Below are 21,372 nucleotides of genomic sequence, written 5' to 3' on the forward strand. Positions count from 1 at the left end.
CCGGGAAACCAATGCTGCTGCACTTAATCTTTGTGTCTGCAAAGATTATATATCCCTCTGTCAGCCATGTCCCACTAGCTAACTAAATTGACAGAAGAAAAAATTGTTATTATCCCAACTACTGTTGAGTGCTTTTATTTTCCCTTCCCACCACCTCTCCGCTTTTCTCCAGCAGATACTCCTTAAGACTGACCAAGTACCACAGATCTCTCTGGCTGTCAATCCTTAGCCCTGCACTGCTGTCTATTAACAACACTTCAGTTCCCTTTCTCGGCATTCACAGACTTATATTAGTTCCTTCCAAAGACTCATTTCTAAAGTTTTGAATTACAGTCAGTTAACTGACACTTCAGAGTCCTCTCAGAGGGTTAACACAACTCAATGAAAAAAGACAAGACACATCCAATCTTTGAGGAGGCTGAAACCTAGACAAAGATTTTGAAAGGAATTTAGAAACCACAGGGAGGGACTAGGCAAAAAAAAAAGGTAATGAAAAGTTAAGGTATCCCAAGGAATTAAGTCGGTTGATCTCCTCTTGAGAATACCGCAGGAACTACCTCCAGCTCCTTTGCTTTCTCATTATCGAGGGATAAATCCACAACCACAAAAGCAACATTCATGCTCATTACTCCCTTTAGAAACACACCACCAACATTTGAGGGAACCCATCCACCTTCCAACCTCATTCTGAAGGTGCTCAGCATGAACAATTTAAAGTAGATATTCAAAGCGTACATCAAAGAATGGGGCAAGTTCAAGTGTTACTTCATCCATGAAGTTTCCCATAAAAAAGGACAGAAGAGTGACTGGTCTCCAAAGTTTATTAAAAATCAAAGAATAGAAAACTTTACATAAAAATATGTCAATTTTAGCTTCCACATAGTTGTCCACACAAAAAATTTAAACATTTTTTTAAACCTGTAGCACATAACCACAGTGATAGCCAGGCCAATTCATTTGGTTCACCATGACTGAAGTGTTACATGATACCACTATTTGAATGAGTTTTGCTTTAAAATGGACGCTAGTATAAGACACCAATTAAAGCCTCTGAAGGCTCTTTAATGTAGTTATGCTCAATATTGCTAGTGTGTGAAGACTAAGCAGTACAGGCTCATGTAACAGCCCTTAGATATTATTTATGAATCAGCTCACAATTTCTAGAACTTTTTGTTTTAATTGTGATGAGTCTGGAGCATTAAGACAAACTTTCTGCAAACAGATATGCACTACTCTACTTTGGAATGTTGCCCTCTCTTCCCTCAAGGACCTGTTTGTGTTTGACAAATTCAGTAATAACATGAACTACTTCTGCTTCAAAGGCATACAGCATAGTAAAAAGCTTCATGCTTGACACCTCATTTCAATATTCAGGTATCAGTTTTAAAACCTTCTCTATCTGTACACAGTATAGATGTCTCGTTAACAGGATTCTTCAGCTTTCTGTGCTAGTGGACTTACATAACTTACCTGTAGTTTTCTGTATAGCTTAACTCTCATTTAAAAAAAGGGAAGTCAGAGGGCATGAGATGTGACCTACTCCCAGGACAACTGTGGTGCTTTAAAAACTCAGGGTTAGGCAGGATGTACATTTTTCAAAAAGTTAAGGACAGTGTTTGTCATGGCAATACACACTTGCATAGTATACCTGTATGCATCTGTAAATTAAGTGCCAGCCACTCATACTGTGTACAACACTGGGCTGTGCTCTCCTGCAACACATTAAAAGATACTTCTTGTAATGCTTAGAGCAGCTGAAGTACTTTTTATATATTTGCTCTTAACAGAACTAATGCATACTACTATACAGATTCCTTAATGGAATCAACATATTTCCTTTCTCCACATTCCTTAAGCCGGGTACCTCTGTTTAATAGTGTTGTTTCAACCCAAACATTAACAGGTTACGTTACTAAAATGCATCAAAGCCTGTAGTTCACAGCTTTTAGTTTTCATATCAGGACTTGAACCAACCTTTTTCCTATTCCTCTCAAAAGTTTTACTTCTGGTACTACAAATGTTGGATTTGTTGTCTAGGTAAAGAAAATTAAAACTCATTGGTCAGAGCAAGACGACTGATAGAGGCCAGACAATGAGCTAAAAAACACAGGGTCAAAATGCTTTGGAGCTTAGTAAATTCTTAAAATTGTAAGCCAAATCGCACTTTCATTGTGAATCAAGAAGCCTCAAATATTACCAAATGTCATGTTTATAACACTGCTCAGACAACCTGCCAAAACTATGACCCCAACTTAGATAATGCAACCTGGGAAAGGATCTGTAAATTAAAAAACCTCTTCCCCTTAAATATAACTTATGTGATAATATGAAATTAAATTAAAAATTCCAAGTTATTGCACAAATCATACTTCCAATATTTACAGAGAAAAAAAACTGAGCTTTGAAAAAAACAAAACAAAACAAAAAAAACCGGGAGAGCAGCAAATTCACTTTTATGAATTCCCAACTTGATTTGCTGCAAAGAAAAAAAAATTCCAAGGGGCTGAAGTTTCCTTCACTTCTAAAATAAAAGAAAAGGAACAGATATAGCCACAGCAAAAAAGCTACAGCATTTGTAAATGTCCTTGCAGTTCTATTGTCAGAGCTGCTTCGGCACTGAATGAACCATTGTGGGAAGGCAGAAAACAAACTTCCACATTTAATAAGGCTTCACAGATAAGCACAACTACTTCTTGAAGATGGACTGAACCACCACACAAAGAAACATGCAAAGAAGTCAGCTGCAGATATTTGGCAACACCAATAAAACGATGTGCTGGACGCTGGTCTCCATCCCTCAAGTCGAGTGGCACTCACTCAGTTTGTCTGAACAGGGAAGGTCATTTTGGCATTTGCCATTATCTGCTCAGACTAATAGGCAAACTGTCTCTGTGTTTTTTCCTCCTCCATATATTACGATTGTACTGGTGGTGTCCTCGGTTACCAACTGGTTGCCTCATGCCTCCACTGCTGACAGGGCTGTAGCTGTTGCCTTGGTTATGAGTTCCTTTCATGGAAAACTTCATTCCACTGTGCTGCTAAAAAAATAAAATAAGGTAAGTATTCATTTATGCACAAAAACAACAAACAAAACACATATTACCAGTAATATTTCTTCAACATATAAGTCAGTTCCACAAAACACTGCTTGAAGCAACTGGTCTTTTCATGCTTGTTTAACTGTAGCTGTGCAAGTCCCAAGGCACTAACAGCTTACCAAGTGTTTTCTGAAGAAAATGTTCTGCAAATGAAATGGTGTAGATTTCAAAGCATCCTTAAAACCCCAGGATCTCAGTGTGAAATACAATCACTGTACAACAGTGTTAGATGTTATATATAGATAGATGTCTCCTTATAAAACGGAACTTCCACATAAAATACTAATTGCGACAGATGTGTCTATTTTGGAGCATCTTAGCATGATCAAGTGAGATACTTAAGTCTTTTAGAAACATCATGGAGAAATGGAACGGCATGAGCTGATACATGGGGAGTACAAGTCTGCTTTTCCCATAATCTCATGTCAGTGACATGGACAACTAAGTATGGCTTGTGAGGAGCTTGTAAATCCTACTGGTCTGATCACCAGGCTACACAGCTCCTAGACTGTACCTCATATGCAGACCAAGGCAAAACGACTAAGTGATCAGAAATATAGCATGATGCTTTCTTTGGGGGATCTCCAATAAACTGGAACAAAAACTTCCCAAAAGGTGTAGTAGCAGCCTGAGTAAACCTACCACACCATAAGGTACAACAGGCACCTCTGTCTCTTAATGGCATACAGTAAGTTGGCTTAATGCATATGTACTTAAAATATGTACAAGAGTTTCAAAGATGAAACTGAAAGACTTCCTAAATACTGATAACATCAATGCAAGTAAGCTTTCCTGCTGTCTGACAGCAATGCCTCTACAGACAACTAATGGCCTGTAACAAAAGCTAATTCCAAACTTAAGTGGTTAAACAGGAACACAGAGCTAAAATTTGAGACAACTGCTTAGAACACTAAAGAAGCTGCAGATATTGCATATTCTGTACTTCCAAACTAGTTTGAAGTAGAAAGAAACAAGAACACCAAGCCACCATTACAACTGCATGCACAAAACAAAAACAGTAATTGAAAGCGTAATTCAATAAGCAACATTTCACTGTCAAACTGCAACTAAAAGAGACACTGAGCACCCAGAAAGACAAACCAGTGAAGACTACTGTTGAGGAATAACCACAGTTAACTGCAGTGTGGCAAAAAACCCTTAAAAGGTTTTTTACCCTAATCAACCTTTGACACAATAATTGTTATCCTCACATTACCAGTGGCAAAATAATTCAAGGACAAACAGAAAAGGAAATTCAAGTTGAGAATTTTTCATTCTTAAGAGACACAACTTCCCAAACATAATTTATTGATGTATGTTGCTAAAACATCTACTAGAAGCTATTTATGAAAGTCAACAACATGAAACTAAAAAAATGTTAGAATGCTTTATATTTTTGGCAAGTGGTCCTTCAAGCAAACACACCACCTTGTCACATTCTCATGCAGTTTTCTAGTTCAGTAAGTATGTATCTGGCTCAACTGTATACAAACATTTACTTGAAATGACCTCAAGATACTAAAAATGACCCTGTAATAGTCAAAACACTAAAAGCAGCTGGTCATCACAGTTACCCTCACCTATTTGCTGAAAAAACCAGAAGAAAACTTTAGTATTGCTACTGAACAACCAGAAGAAAAGTCTGATCAGTAAGCACACAAACTTCAAGGAAGCCTATCTGTCCACTTCAGCTGAAAATGTGAAAAATCTGGCAACTTCTTCCTCAATGTGAGTGAGAGTTCACAAAAAAAAAATACTGGGGGCAGGATGGCAGGTGACCCCAAGATTAGACAAGCAGCACAGCAAGTATGACAATTAAGCACATCTACCTGTATCCTAACAGATGTCACACACCTTGTTTGCTCAAAAGGTAAACAAACTTAAAAAGAATGTTTCATAACCTAGCCAGAATGTGAACTCTGGCTTGTGATGAAGCATTCTGCATTGTCTTTAGGCCATCAAGATGAAGACTGTTAATCTATTGGAGCAGGATCTGAATCAGTCAGTCTCACAACTCATTAGCTGAGAGAGGTGCTTAAGGAAGTTGACTCAGGGACCACTTCAGTCAGAGATGATACCTTTATATTTACTATAAAGTTCTCAACGAGATTTGTTCATTAGTTTGTCTTTCTGAAACCATCAGCTTTTAGCATCCTGCATCGTGTGCTATGGCATTTCACAGCTTAAATTAGCATCACATTTAATTTGAACCCATTATGGGATGATCTATCAGCTCTTGGAGTAAATAATTTCTTGTTATTCTGCTCTCTAATTTTTTCATATACTGCTGATGACTACACAGACCTAGATGATACTCCTCATCCTTTTCTTGTCAATGTTAAATAATCACTCTTTCTTCACACAGAAGCAATTCCATGTGTTGGATCAGTATTAACATCTTTCCCTATTCGGCTTCCACTTGTGTTTTGATGTTCCTCTGATGAGGAAAAAAAAGAGGCAAAATTATACTCACTTTTGGTGTTCTGCAAAAACATCAAGATGTCATCTTTACAAGAAACTGTCAGCCCAAGGCCTGTCACTCTCTACAAAGTTTAAATCATTTCTCTCCCTCCTAATTGATCACCTTGAAAGACTCTTCTGCACCCCTTCTCAGGTAGCCCTTAAGGCACTTCACACCACCAGCAAACTTCACCAAGTTTCATCCACTGCTATTTAGACATTAGCCACACAAATTCCTGAAGGGCTTTCCTGGTGAACTCCATTTCTTACAAAATTTAGTCTTTGCTCCTCATCTTCCAATTAGTTAATTATTTAAAAGGGGACAAATATCATCCATTTAGCTTCTCTCAGGATTCCTTAATAAAACAAATTTGCTTCATGTTTCTGGAAATCTCAAGAGGCTGTATCAAACAGCTTTCTCTTGTGCACAGACTTCTGGACATCCACATGCTTGGGACTCACACAATCACTGAGAGATGGCATGTCTGTAAGCAGATGATGGCTAGATAGAGATCAGATCATCCAAAAAAGAAGCCCTTCATCTATGATACAACAGATAAATCTTCAATTTAGAACTTTCGACTTCTTTGGATTTATTTCTCTGAATAGAACAATCTCCTTGGCTATTGATTCAACGACTGAATGATAGAACTGGTTTGGCTCTTAGCTGTGTTGAATAAGCTGCTAGATCTGGAAGGAAAACTAAAGAATTCACATTTAAGACAAGCCTGGGAGTAGGGGTAAGGTGAAATTCTGCATCACATACCAGGCTGAAAGAGTTTCCAGGAAAAAAAAAAAACCAGACAGAAAATAGAAAAAAATGCACAAACAAGCAACTAGAAAAAACAAAACAAACAAACAACCCCCCCCCAAATTGAACAAAAAAAAAAAAAAACCACAAAAAAACCCCCAAAAAAAGCAACCCACCAAACAAAAAAACACAAAAAAACCCGAAGAAAAAAGAAAGAAAAAACCCCAGAAAAATCTCCAGAAAAGAAATCTGGTTGCAGTAGAAATACCAAGTAATTATTTGCTAAGGAAACAAAACTTCTATTCTTAAATACTGGCAAATTTCCTATACAAAAATGTTGACATTCAAGGACTGCCATTATGCAAAATTTATAGCCAAAATCAATCCTCTACAACTTCAAATAACACAAGTCATATAACAGAGCTGAAGTCTAAACATAAGCAGGCTTCTGAATAATGTTGGTCTTTTGCTGGTTTTTTTTTTTTTTGCCTGATAGTATTTCTAAAGTACGGAGAAAAAAGGCAGAGAAATGTTGATAATGAAGTATCTGTATTACAGATACTTCATTAAGTAAACTTCAAAAAACTTCAAAAGAGATTAAACATACAGTGCTCAAAAATGATTGATAAGTACATACAGAGCTAAAGAAAAAGTTTAGAAAAGGCATAAGACAGTTCTGAAAGATCATCTATTTACTATTTTTTAAGATTACAGGATTGAATCTAGTCTGCAGTTGATCAGACTTGTAAATGAAACTCATACACCTCAAAATGATTTGATGTGAAATACCAGGGTAGTATTCAGAGCTACCTTAATGTACCATTAACATTTTAAGTATCCCTTAAATAACACGCATTCTCAAAATATTTCACAAAGTTTTCAACATTTCCAAATTTTCTGTTTTAGAGAATGTTTCCAAATTCCTCTATTTTGTAGCACTCGCTCATTTTCTGAGCATAACAATATCTGCAAATACACTAAAAATTTTAACTTCTTGTTCTTTATGAAATAAATTCATTGTTTTGCAGAGAAATAATGAACTATGGCTTAACCAACATTTTAGTCCCAACAGCATAAGCAATAAGACAAGTATTAGGCAATGGTTCAACCTAGTCTCATTAGTTTAGATTAGTTAAGAAGATTCTACAAGATATTTGCATGTGCTACCTGGGTGTACTCTTAACCTGGTATGATTTCTATATGGTTTAGGTTTCTAAGCTGAAGCAGAGAAAATTCAAAGTAAGCTCTTCCAAAGGTTGTTCACTACTGGCAATCTAGGAAAGTAAGGTCCAAAGCACTGCAAACAAAGACACTTCTTTTTGGGACCTACAGGCTACTTTCAGCTACAACTGAAAAGATCTTGAGTCCTGAATAAACAAGCCCAAACTAATTATTGCTGTAATTAAAAGGGGAAAACAGCATTTATGGAGCCAACCATGAGAACAGCAAAGAAAAGAAAAACCAACTTGAAGACTAGAAAGAGTTTAAAAGCAAGGAAAATTTTAGATGTTTCTTACCTTCCAACACAAGAGAACTGGAAAAATTAAAGCTGCAAGGGAGCAGATTATATCAACCTTCATATCTTATTTCTCTTCATTACAGGCTACTGGCAGAGCTACCACACAAAGGTCAAGGTTCTCTTCACCTTTCAGCTTAGGCAATATTGGTAGAAGATAAACTAGTATTTGAGAGAGCAGAGGTCCTAGTCCCCAAAATGAGTAACTGACAGTAGAGACAACCATCAGCATCACAGCAAATACAGAACTATGTTTTGGTAAAGAAAGTAGAATGACATACAATACAAATACCCTTTTTGATCTTGTCACTACCCAAGTTTCAAAACTGAGGGGCAAGAGTCAAAACAATGATACCAGAAGACAGAACTCACACTGCAACTTTGCTGCTGTTGTGACATAGGGCATGAAGTGTATCTGCATACTTGTCACTACAGGGAACAAGAGGTAATAGCGTTTTTAGCACAAAGCTGACAATTTCAGACCTTAAAGAGAAATCTTACTTCACTGAGAATTGTCACGTTTTATTTGGAACAGAAAAACTATTACGACAGCAAGAAAAACCCTTTCCAAAAGATGAGGTGATATCAATACAATACATGTGAAAAAGTCTGCAGAGGAAATGCATATGTGATTATTCAAATCAATCTCAGTTTGTGAGCAAAAATCTGTTTACAATGATATTGGAAGATAAAGGAGTACTATGCAAACACAAGGAAGTTATGATTTCTACATTTCCATAAGTCTTATTTATGGTGAGTTTGTTTATGTTTCTAAGAAACTACTATTTAGACTTTGTCTTTCCTGCGACTCATAAAGCACTCAGGAAGCAACCACCAATGTGGCCACAGGCTCTCATACAGTCCTATAAACCTACAGACTGGATATTTATATGGAGACTTCTGGAGATTACTTAACCCAACGTTCTGTTATAAACAGAGTCAGATTAGGTTATCCAGGGTCTGGTCAGGCTAAGTCAGTTTCCATATGTGGAAGGATAACACCACATAAAGACTATGTGTATAAATATAGGACAACCTAGATGAAAAAATCTCTAGTACTGTTACCAGCTGAACAACCTCTGAAACTCAGATGCAGTTTTTCCTTTTCTTTCCTTAGGAAAGAAAATAAAACATCATCTTCTCCTAACTTCTGCATGTGTTAAAACCCAAACAATGTTCTGTCACACACAGAAGGTGGGAGGCTGACATTTAGAATCAAAACTGTTTCTAAAGACAACTGTAGGCTCTTCCTATGAAAATACAGGGGCACTGAAAAATTATTTCACCCTAAATGAGAGCATTCTGAATTAAAAAAAAAAAAAGAAATTTTCATTTGGTTGAGTGAAGAAGCCTTCAGCACCTAAACAGCTTTAAAATGCCATTGAACAAATCAGATAATTTCTAAATTGAAGCTGACATACCAAAAATCCTGAAGTATCACACTATACGAAGGGAATTTTTTGTATTTGTACACTGGCTAGTTGATGACACCTGCCTTCTCAGAAGTATTTGGTAAAGTTCTGAAGTGACACAAATTTAAATGTGTCTCTACAAACTTACCTTTCGTCCAAGTGACCTGCACTTAATTGCTTGCACTCATCTAAAACAAATACATTTTTCACTCAAGTCCCTGACCAATGTTGTTTGGAACACTGTTAACCTTCCAGCAATCATGTCAGAGATACCAGCAATATCAGCAGTACTAGTGAGACAAAGCAACACCATTAACAATTGTTCTGGATAAAATCAAACTCTGAAGCACAGTATGCTAGCCACAGAAGTGCCTGTAACGCAATATAAAAAAGCTGTTTATAAGTGTTGCGCCTTATTTAGCCAAACTCGAATCTGAAAAAAAAGAACCTACTCCTGCAAGTCGTTTTACAAGTTTTGACTGTGGTATTTCAGCACTGACATTAAGGTTTCATTTCCTAGTTGTCTCCATAGCAACAAACAAATTCCCAATCAGACACCACTCATCTTTAGTGGAGGTTTACTCAGAAACACTAGAAGCCAGCCAGGGCAGCAGAGGGACTGGTGCTTACTGGCTTCCAATACTTTGGAATCAAAGCACAACCCTTTGGGGGAAAAAAGAAAGCATCTTAAAAGTTAAATGAAAGAGTTCTTCTAACCTAAGAAACAGGAAGTTTCTTCTGTCTTCACTGGTGACCTAGTGAACCTAGCAATCCAGCATGAATTGGATTTATCTCAAAGTAACAACACGGAATATAGTCCCATCCTCTCCTTGGGAAGTTACCAAGTCATTTCTGGCTCCTCTATTCATCTGGACATGCATGTTAACATTTGTTTTTCTGCTTATTTCTAGTGGGCAGCACTGCTTCATAAAATGATCTGCTACCCCATGTGAAATTTCAAACTGCTGTCACCAGAGTACAAGAATGATTACCTTGGAAAAAGATGGATGATGATGATGATCCCCAAAAGCACACAGACCTATGCCAGGAGCTTAATCAGTCCCTGAACTACCTGGAAATTTTCCAATTAATTACGCAGTACATAAATAGAATTGGTAATCACACTAAACATGTTTCAAAAATGAAAATACCAATGAAGCTTTAACAGCAGCAAACTTGCCTTGAAGGCTGTAATTTGTTCAAAATACATTTAGTGCTCTTGGCACCTCCTGCTTTTGAGAGTTGTACTCAACACCTAGGCACAGCTTTCCAAGCTGAACAGAGGTGGAAAAAGCTGCCAGGGAAAAAGACACCATGCAGACAAATTAATCCCTTTCAGAATTTTTTGAATATTAAAGAAGACTTGCTGTTAAGAAAGCCTTGCACATGTTCAAATCTATCAGGGCAGGAGTCCTCTAAGATGGTAGAATGTGCCTATGAAAAGTTATAAGCTAGCTGGGTCTCAAGTTACATCAACTCGAAAGAAAAACCATCAGCCTAATCCAGCACACTCATGCTCCAGAAAGTTGGAAGTGGAAAGGAGGAATTTACAGTATTCTGGGGTAGAACGATTTCATTTCCCATTTTTGACTCAACCATAAACTTTATCAAAAATGAAAACTTCTACTTCACAAAATATAAGCTGTTGAGGTTTATATTTATATAATGCAAAAAATCCCATTATCCCACTTCTGAACTATAGGTAGCAAGAAATTTTTTTGATCTAACATAGATGCGCCTTTGAGAATCATATTAAGCAAAGCCACAGAAAAGTTCCTGCTTTAAAACAAATACATTCTATAAAACTAACAGAACAGTTAACAATCACTTGAAAGGACAGCCAAGGAACAGAAAGCCAGAAAAAGTGCCACAAAGCAGTTTTCCAAGATTCGAAATTCCCACAGAGATCCAAAATTCACACAACACGTTGCCTCTTCACAACTGTGGCAAACACTCTGAGTGCCAACTTGTTTTGTACTAACAACTGCATGCCTCATAACTAGCTCCAGGGTACTTCTTCAGAAAAGCAGAGCTGCTAAGGAAAGAATTATCTACATTAAGTTTGTATTTTAGATGAAGTTTAACTTGAAATAACCCTCCAGTTTTATTCTAAAAAAAAACTTCTTAAGTTTCAGACTGTACTGTATTCACTAGGCAGTGAATACACAATTGCAGACACTAAAACAGAAATATATTATTCTATTAGCTTCTCACTAATACAGCATTTCCTGTGTAGGTAAGCTGCTATTGCCTAGGTAGGACTGAGCAGTAGGGAAAGACATGGAAAGGAAGGAGGGGAAGAATCTGTGTAATCGTTTAGAAAATTAAAACCCAAGGCAAGTCAAGGGATGTAATCATTTCCCCTCTACTCAGCACAGGTAAGGTCACACATGGAGTGCTGGGCCCAGGTCTGGGCTCCCCAGGAACAGAGATATGGACAAATGGGATAGTGTCCAGTGGAGGTCCATGAAGGTAAGTAAGTGCTGAATAAAATTAAAAAAGGCAAAGTCATTAAGCTGAAAATATCCTAGCCCTGGGCTCCTAAAAACTCTGATAGAAGGACTCAGAGGAGAAGCAGAACATTATGAGAACCTGACCAAAACTAAATTTCAAAGAAATAAGCTCACTGTTTTGTTATCATAGGCAACCTACAACCCACAATTTGTGGTAAGCCTCATGTGAGGCATGTTTGACAAAAAGCCTTAATTATCCAGACTGAGGGAATATTCTCCTGCAGAAAGACACACTGAGGTTGTACCAGAAAGGACACATTAGCCAAAATACATTCAGGTCTCAGCACATTTATGCACATGTTTAGTTTTTTGGTAAAAATTCTTGTATACATGTCCATCATTAATTTTCTGTTCTGTACCTTTAAAATGTATTACAGAAAGTTACAAGTGTAACCAAATCTGTTCTAATAATTCAAAATCAAGACAATTAAATAAGCCTAGAAAGGTCAGTATTATTCCTTAAAATTCAAAAACAACTAGCTTACAGCTCCACCACCTATATGGTGGTGGAAATTAAACAGCCTAAAGATCGACAAATATCCCACTAGTTGGGCACCAGGACTCTCAAATACAACTTAAGGAGTCAGACACCTGACACTCATTCTTTAACTTACTCCTAGGTGTCTGTGTTGTGGAGGGGCTGCTCTATTTTAAACCCTTCCCCACCCTTTGTTCTCCCCACACCTCCGACACAGCCGATAAGTACTTTCATGAGCACATGAAGCTTAGCACATGCTGTATGAAGGTTATCCTCAGAGGCTTTCAGACTGACAGCACAGCGCACACGACCTGCACTTGCGATGTGATCGCTTGCTCGTGACAGAGTTGCTCCATCCAGCTGGCTCATACCTGATTACTGGCGGCCATTATCAAGGTTCTCGGAGGCGCAGATTGGGGTTTACCACTTGGCAGGGGCAATGCGGGCGCTAAACTGGCCATAAGCTGAGTCGGTGCTTGAAGACTGAACTGGTAAACATTAGGAGCTGTGCAAGGTGGTGTATCTGATTCCTTTTGGCAGAGAAAAAGGGGAAAAGAAAAGCAACTTTACAGAAAGTACAGTATATACAGACTATGCATGTGAAAATGCACCCAAATATCAACTCAAGTGAATACTGTAACACAATTATTTTTTCAACAGTAAAAAAAAAAAAAGCCAGCACTACGTTTATTTTACACATATAGCAAAAGTTTAATTGAACCTCCATTAAGAAGATAATGTCAACAGGTCTACAGCAATCACAGGTCAGTTCCAGCTAGCACAAATCTAAAGCCAAAGTTATGTCTCTACCAAGTTCAAATTAAAAGATGAGAACTAAGACTGGGGAAAAACAGAACAAGAACAGCAACACTGGAGGCAATAGAAGAGCAAGAATTTTAGGTGTCATGGCAGATTCGGTCCTCTGAACTGTGTTCTGGATTGTACTTATTCATATGGCAAGTTACTCACTGTAATTGTTACATTCTTCTCCCACTCTACCCAGAAACAGCAAAGTTAGGGCTCCACCTACCAAGAAACAAGGAGATGCTCTACCAGTCAAGACCAGCAGGTATGCACCAGTCACACACACCACTGCTTGCGGGGAGTTCTGCTCCCCTCATTTTCCATCTGAAATCTGAGGGATAATTCTTCAGTGGAAACAAGATGGATGCAGGATAACAGAAAAGATACAGCAAAGAACTGTTATCACTGATTATCGTTCCTCCTCCTTCCAGCCTGATCACCAGCAATTTCCGATGCATCCTAAGCAGACATACTGGTGATATTAAAAGACACACTGTGTGTCTGGTCCACTTAAGAACAATGAGGTAAGCACAGATTCAGGGGCTGACAGGAATTACTGAAGCCTGAATACACTCGACTACACCCCAGTTCTTAAATGACCAATTATTTTCTAAGTTGAGAAAAGTGGAAAGCCAGCTACAGTGTTTTTAAAACAACTTTGAACACAAATGATCTTGTAAAACTTATTTTTCAGCCACAACATAATGGCAGAAGTAGCTTTCCCTACATTTTACTGCTGCTTTTCACCATGTTCTTAACTCCAAAGCATTCTGATCATCAAAACAATGGAAAAACCTATTCTTTATACCAAACCACTAGCATTTTTTCCACTCCCAGCTGTCGGGCTCAAAATATAGCAAGAGATGGGGCTTAGCCAATTAGTAGTTTAGAAGTTACCACATTAAAAGGCATTATTGGCTCAGGTCATCATAGATCTTTACTGTTAAAGTAATTACTGAAGTATTCTATTGCTCTGTCTCTAAAGATTAATTGCCTGGAAGCAAAGACTCCCCACTTAAATCACACAAACTTTAAATAGATCTCCAGCACTACTACTTGCCCTCACATGGCCTTGTTTTCTAAATTAGATTCTTTAGTTAGAGAATAGGCAGCTCAAGAAGAGAAACAAGAAAATATTTTAAAGCTTTTCTTGGGGAAGAAGATTATTTGAGACTGACAACTGTGAATACTGAGCAGCCTAAGCAATGAGTTGCTACAAAGCAAAACTTGCATCTCAACTGAATTGAACAGTCACAGTAGAAAGAGTCCTCAATAAAACCAATTTGTTAGAACCACCAGTCTTTTATTGGTCTGTGTAAAGTTGCGCTTACTAAAAAGTAAGTTCTAGAAGGAAAGGAGTTGCTCTCCTCTAAGTTCTAACTGATAAATTGATATCAATTATATCCTCTAATTGATAAAAGTTACAATATGCCTTTGTGTAGCCGATAACTGCATCATGAATTCACTAGAGACAGATCATACTTGCAAAAAGAATCTGTGCAGAAAATTCTTATTTATGAGATCAGAAGTTTACTCTTTAATAAATATGTTCATCATAATGGGAAATTACATGCTGTAACACTGACCAAAAATTAAGTTTAGCTGATGCCTGGATTAGATGGCATTTTTCTCCTTTGCCCGATCCTTCAGTATCAGCAACATGGGAACAGGCTAAGATGCACACAAAGATGAGTTTCTTGGGACACTTTTGGTCATGGAATTATTACAAAGCTTATGAGAAGAGGGGAAATTGCACAGACAAGTTCTAAGCATGCTCACAAGTACCCATGAGCTGGAAGATGGGATGGAAAAAGGGATCCTATTGTCTAGTAAAACCAATGTCAAAAATCTACTGTAATGCAGCCTTCACAAACCTGACCAAAAAACAATTTTAGTGTCTCTATTCAAAGGATCTCCCCTTTCTCTTCTGCTTGCATACAATTAGATCCCAGAATGTTCACACACCTAACGCAGATGGGACACTTCTCATTTTTGAGATTTTTAAGAGGCTTCTGAGCAAAAAAAATTTGACTCCAGTAGGGAAAGAGTAGCAGATGGAAGATAAAAGAGCATCGTATAATTTAACTGGGACTAGATTTCACCACAAATGAAGCTTGTGTTGCTTTATTTTAATTGTGTAATAGATATGTTCTTCTGCCTCAAGTGTTATTTATTGAAATATGTCTCATACAAATAAATTGTACCTTTCTTCGAAGGCAATACTGGATTGTTAATGCATTACCCTTCTTAAACTGAAAGATTAACCTCTGATCAGAAAACTGAGCCCAGTGTGAACAAATCTAATTTTCCATAAGCACCGGCTACACTGAAGGATTAAATCTTTCTTCGTCTTCTGGACCAGATTCTTAAGTGTAGCATGCAAACTTGAAGCACTACAGAAGTTCAGATGACCTACAAGTAAATAACATGGAGGTAACACTCTCAAAACTTTGGGTATACATCAGGAAGACAAAAACTCTGACCACTACTAGGGTGAAGGCAACAGAGGTAACATTAAAAAAGATAAATGTTCACTAAAGGGGTAAAATCCCTCAATTGATTTTCGCAGGTAAGGTAGGGGTAAAGCTACAAGACTGCACTAAGAGCCAAGGTAAGTTCCTGATCTCTTGAATGGTACTGCTTTGAATGCCTGTCAGAGTACCTCATCATGCAAGGAAAGTATCTTCTAAAGGTATGCTTTTGGAAACCAAGAAAGACTACCAGATGCAGGTTTACACTACTGGGAAGTTTCCATTTTAAAACATGGTCCTCAACCAGTTTCAACTTCCTGATTAAGAATTTAGTACCCAGAAGGAAGATTTCTACCGCTCATAGCCCTGATTACTGGGGACTCTAATTTACTCTAATGCTGGAAAAAAAAAAAAAAAAAAAGGTATGGAAGATACACAGAAACTCAAGTGTTACTGATTAACTTCTGCCTAGACAGAAACAGTGAAACACTGGAGTCATATGAAAGAAGCAATCCAGACTTCTCTTCATGACATAGGATGAGAACAAAATAAAATCCTTTACTCTTCTGCAAAATGCATCTCCCATTATAAAAAGACCCAGGATCTCATCACCAAGACAATATTTACTTGTCAAAAACTCCGTACTAACTAGGTCTGGCCATAAGAGCTTATTTCAATTCCATTAATAACTCAAGGCTTAACATACCTGGTAAACTTCTCAGTTAACAACAGCTACCATTTGAGAGCTTTCCATTTCTTAGACAGTATGCTTTCTTAGAACCTAAGGTCATCTAAGATTAATTCACAACCCCAGTCTGTTTAAGTTTGGCTCAATGCTAAAGGAGTCTAACTACCCTAAAGTCAGTATGCAGAAATAAAACAATAGAATGCAAGTTTGCTGATAATGTGATGTGTTTGCGTTTACACCCCCTCTCTCCAAGAATGAACTACAGAAGTCTTGGCAAAAAGATACTTATTGTTTCCACTCTCAAAATTTCTTCCAATAATTAAAGAATTTTTTTTTCTCTTTCCCACAACATTCAGGAGTTGGAAGCTGTGAGAGAACAATGATCATTTCAGTAAAAACTGTGTTCCATATTTGAAATCAAAGAACTGAAAATTGTTGTTCATAGTTAACACTTTAGACTGTACATTTTCAAGTGTTCCTCTCCTTTCTTACAGTTACAGTGATTTAATACACCACAGGATTAGGTGAACACCTGTGCAGAAAAGCAGGAGCAGCTAATGAAATGAAACTTGGCTAGCAAATATATCCTACTAACTGAACTGGATTCGTAATGTGTAAAACCACTCTCCTTTTAACATAAAGCAACACCAGAGTACTTCAGAAATTTCAGAATTTGGGGCCATGCACAGGATAAGAACTTCAATGCATGCTAGCCCCAGTGTACTTAACTCTGCTCGATAAATCACCATGCTGCCAAGGTGACTTTATGATCAATCCCTGCCCTCATCCCATTTCTTCCACATTGTGTGCAATTTCCCTACTTGGTAGGTGGAGCCATAACTTCAACTCTGGTGTAAATAAAGTAGAATTGACATGAACAAAATTTCTACTTCCATGGAAGGTCACAAGATAATTTGCATCAATATAGTTGCTCCACTTCCACTGGCCAGCCTGTAAGTCTTGAGTTATGGTGAAATTGGTCGATTTTTCTGCCTTTCATTGCAAAAAGAAAATATCTCGGTCATTGTGATTACAGAAGGGGAAATGGGAAAGAGTTGATGATACACAAGCAAACTGAAATATAGGCATCCTCCAAAAGCATTAGTGTTTGAAGGATTTTTGTTTTACAGAAAGACAGCTGAAAACATTATCTGATTAGTATCTATCAGATAAAATACAAGCACAGTACCCCTTCAACCTCACCTTGTTATATCCTTAGAGGCTTGACTGCAAGCTTATTCCATGTTTTATCAATACTCACTGTATTTCAGATAAGCCATCTTAAATAAAAAAGGTCCCAAAAGTGCATAATTTAAAACTTCCTTTGTTGCCCCAATACTTTCATTTCACAGGCTTTCAACCGGTCTGTATTGTTAACAATATAGAAATATTTCCAGTTCAACTTTCAAGTTGTGCACTAAATTATAGGACTCATGAAAGCTGAACATGTACCATACTAGACTATAAATTCTGAATTTAGGCTTTCTTCCATCCTAAAATGGCTTAGGTACCTCTGCGGGCTTTTTTTTTTCATGGGAGGGAATGTTAAGATATGGCAAGATTACAACTTAGACTTTGGCATCAGAAATTAGTCTGAAGTTGACTCATACACAGTAATGTGCTTCTCTCCTTACTTCACTGACCTCACAGCAGTAAAATCCTATTTTACTTGCTGAATTACAAATTCCCTCTGTATCCTCTGCTGCTTAGAATAACTTGTTATTAAATAAAATTAGTTTAGAATTTTGTATTCAAAATTGTGCCTCCTGCAGCTTTGCAGAAATTTACTTCAAGTGGATATGGAGAAGAGACTGCTCAAGGAACTGATACAGAAGAACTGAAGAACAGCATGAGACAGCATAAAACACTGCACTGTCAGAGATAGAGGTTAAAAACCTCAAAAACAAACGTGAGGCCATACAGTGAAAGAGGAAAATAGGCAAAAGCAGCACTAGAAAAAATTTTTTCCCCTCTGGTTCACAGGAAGTGTTAGTAATCTGCATAAAAAGAGTAAGAAAAGAGGATGTAGTTTTAAAGGATTTGGGGGCTTAAAGTCTTAAATGCCCCAAATCAAATGTCAATTAAATGCTTTTCCCCAGTAACACCAATTTGTCCATGTCTCTGCACTCAGTGTTGCCCACTGCTTTATTTGGATACAAGCTGTCTGCAAGTCAGCATTTACATCTCTCTGAAGATGAAACATTAAGAGGCTTTTCAAAGAACTTGCCTCTATTTGCTCACGAAGGAGAGAAGCTTAAGACAAAACCTGCATTACTCTACACAAAGATGATCAACTATTCATACACATTTGAACAGTTACTTTAGTTAGGACACAAGACTGCTCTGGCATGTAGAAAGAAAAGAGAAAAGTGTGTGTAGCTCCTTCTCTCAGGCTGTAAAATTTTATTAGGCAACCTCCTTTTGCCCCCACTCCTTATACACACAGTTTCAATTGCAACTCTACAAATTAATCAGTCATTAAGATGGATTTAACAAGACTACAAGAAGAGCTGTTAAACATTCTGAAGTGTCTGTCCCTCAACTGAAGATAAACACGCCTTATGCCTGCAAATTTAATCACTTTAAAGAAGCACAACATTTGTCCAGATACTCTATCACCCCTTCTCTCTGAATATGGAAGCACAATAGCTTCTGCTAAAAAGCTGAAATTTAGTCTGGTTAATAGGAAGGAAGTTGAGATGGTTGATAACTTCATTAAGAATGCTGAGTTCAAGTACTAAGCCACAATTACTGCAAAGAAAGTAACAGTTCCAAAAAATCAGTGTTGATCTTGTATGCTTTCAGCAGAACTGGAAGAATAATGAGTCTTATTCTTATCAGTCATATTTATATGTTAGTCTCACAATGTAAGCACCTAATCAAGGTACTGAATACATAATACTTCAGTGAAGTGAAAAGACACATTCACAAACACTGAAGGTTCTGCTCAGCATATTCTCAAGCTGATGGGGCTGAACAGTGGGCAGGCCAAGCACTAACATTCTGATGGAAGTTTTTTATAACCCTGCAAGTGAAAACTTCAAGAACAGTCTGAAAGAAGATACTGTAAATGCTAAAATGTTAAGAAGGGGCAAGGATTGTGTCATCGCTAAAGCTAGACTACAAGGGTACCTTGTTCACTTCAACTACCTTGACATGAATGCATGGCCTTGAGAACTCAGAAGTCTTCACAAAATTCTCATCATAGAAGCCCACACAACATTATCAACAGAAACACTGAGGTGAGGTGTATGAAATTTGGAGACAACTTGGCGATTCTGTGATGGACTACATATGACATTATATATTCATAGGGTAACAAAAAAGAGCTTTAAGAATTTCCTATGAGCCATTTTATCTGCTACTAATATGCAGGCATCACTGTCAAATAAAATGTTACGCTTTATTTGGCATAACATCATAAAAACTGCAGAGCATACTTAGCACCAGAAATCAAACCAGACCAAAATGAGGCTGAAAAAACATACCTAAGATTATTTCTTACACGGCAGAGACTGTTAATCAGGCAGTAGATATTCTCTAGCACTACTCTAGGACTTCCTGAGCTAATGAAAAACATTTTTCCACAAAGCTTAATCAACAGGAAATCCTGGTCACCAGTTATAGAGTGCAGGTCCAGAATGAAAAAAAAAAAAAAAGCACCCAGAAAAAAAAAAGAAAACCAACAAACCAACTGAAAAAAAAAAAAAAAATTTTCAAGAGGAATTTGGTAAATGCTTGATTGTGAGACTGACATCTGCAGCTAGCCAGAACAAGTAGAGAGCTGGGGGTGAACAGGGCTTGCTCTGTCTGGTTTCAGATTCTCATAGCAATCACTTATGAGGGTGAGATTTTGTAATGGCAGAGGCTTGCTTTCTGTTGTGGAACAGTTTGACTTTTGCTTCCATACAGTAAAAATTCACACATTTTGCACCATCCTAGATGGCAAAGACATTTATAAAGCATCTTCCATTATTCACTTCAACATTTGTTGGATAATGTGGGAATGCATCATATTGCACAACTTACCTGTTTGCAGGAGTGAAGAATACACACTGCTTTTTTTCAGGGCAGCATAGGGTATTTGAAATCAGCAGAAAGCTTCATTCAAAGAACACTACATACATCAGTTTGACAATTAACGTAATTGAGAAAAATGTATTTGAACAGTCAAATATGTTCTGATAACCAGATTCCTTGTATCCATAAGGTTTTTTAACATGTGCTCTTTAGCTTGCTCCTGATCACCAATATTTACATTCTTCACAGAGCTGAGGTAACAAGGCAGGAATTTTAATACTTAGTATTTTGCAAATAACTATGTTAGAAGTACTGGTGAGTGAGTCAGAGCTCTGTATTGACATGTTCAATGAGACAACCCCATAAACTGAACAGCCCTCCGACTGATACTTACAGTGATACCCAAAGACAGGCTTCTCTTGCACAAAGTCTTTTATCCAAAATTTACTGGCCCTTTGAAAAGCTGTCCTTTGTGATTAAGATTTTGCAGTTGGCTATGACACCTACTGAAGACAGCATGGCTAGAATTTCATTGGCCAGACAGTGTTAGACCAAGGCATTTTGTAAATAGCTTTGCTACCTTGGGAAATCCATACAAGGATACCTTTTGTTCAAATTATAATTTGGTCTCATTAGATCCAGTTCTTAATTCTGGGCTGTGTAGACAGTGGCTCAGAAGCATTTTCTACTGCAAGCTAGTCCTAGGTGTGCAAAGATAAAAGCAAACATCCTCCTGAGTTTCAGATGGCAAGCTGAGGAAAAGCACATAAATCTAAAATATATGGGGAAAGAAAAGACTGTTCTTGAAGGAGGCAGTTCTCTTGTTCCTCAGGCATACCCAAGTTCTCATCTTAAAAAGGTTGTCACCAATATGGAGAACTCAGGGTAGTAACTGTGAGCTCCTATGTCCCTACACTTCCATTTTTCTGAGCATACACAGAGATTGAGAGGCTGGCTTCTAAATGTTAGCTCTGGATTATACCAATCCAGTCTCAAGAAAAACATGCTCCTTGCTATTGTTCTGAGACCTATTCTCCTGCTGCCAGAATAAATCTATAACCACTGCTTTAGCTGACAGACCCGTAAGTCCAAGACACCAGAACCCTTACCTATTCAGCTGCTGAGTCATATTGCCATATTTACAGATTATTAATGCAAAAC

The 21,372-nt window shown here is 37.6% G+C and overlaps 1 protein-coding gene across 4 annotated transcripts in view; it reads right to left on the reverse strand.

Moving 5' to 3' along the window:
* Positions 1-803: 803 nt before the first annotated feature.
* TENT4A (terminal nucleotidyltransferase 4A) overlaps positions 804-21,372 on the reverse strand; it is a 59,517-nt gene continuing 38,948 nt past the window's right edge. Inside the window, exons 11-12 of one of the 4 annotated variants that reach the window (XM_085052169.1) lie at positions 12,600-12,758; positions 804-3,035 (exon numbers count right to left, since the gene is read on the reverse strand). In XM_085052169.1, coding sequence (XP_084908295.1) covers positions 2,859-3,035; positions 12,600-12,758 — 336 coding nt within the window. In that variant the 3' untranslated portion in view covers positions 804-2,858. Of the gene's footprint in view, positions 3,039-12,599; positions 12,759-21,372 lie in introns of all 4 variants that reach the window. The other 3 variants (XM_085052168.1, XM_085052171.1, XM_085052170.1) reach the window with 3 other exon arrangements.

The sequence above is a fragment of the Lichenostomus cassidix genome, chromosome 2, assembly GCF_008360975.1.
Source record: "Lichenostomus cassidix isolate B80296 chromosome 2, HeHo_3.0, whole genome shotgun sequence".
Classification (NCBI taxonomy): domain Eukaryota; kingdom Metazoa; phylum Chordata; class Aves; order Passeriformes; family Meliphagidae; genus Lichenostomus; species Lichenostomus cassidix.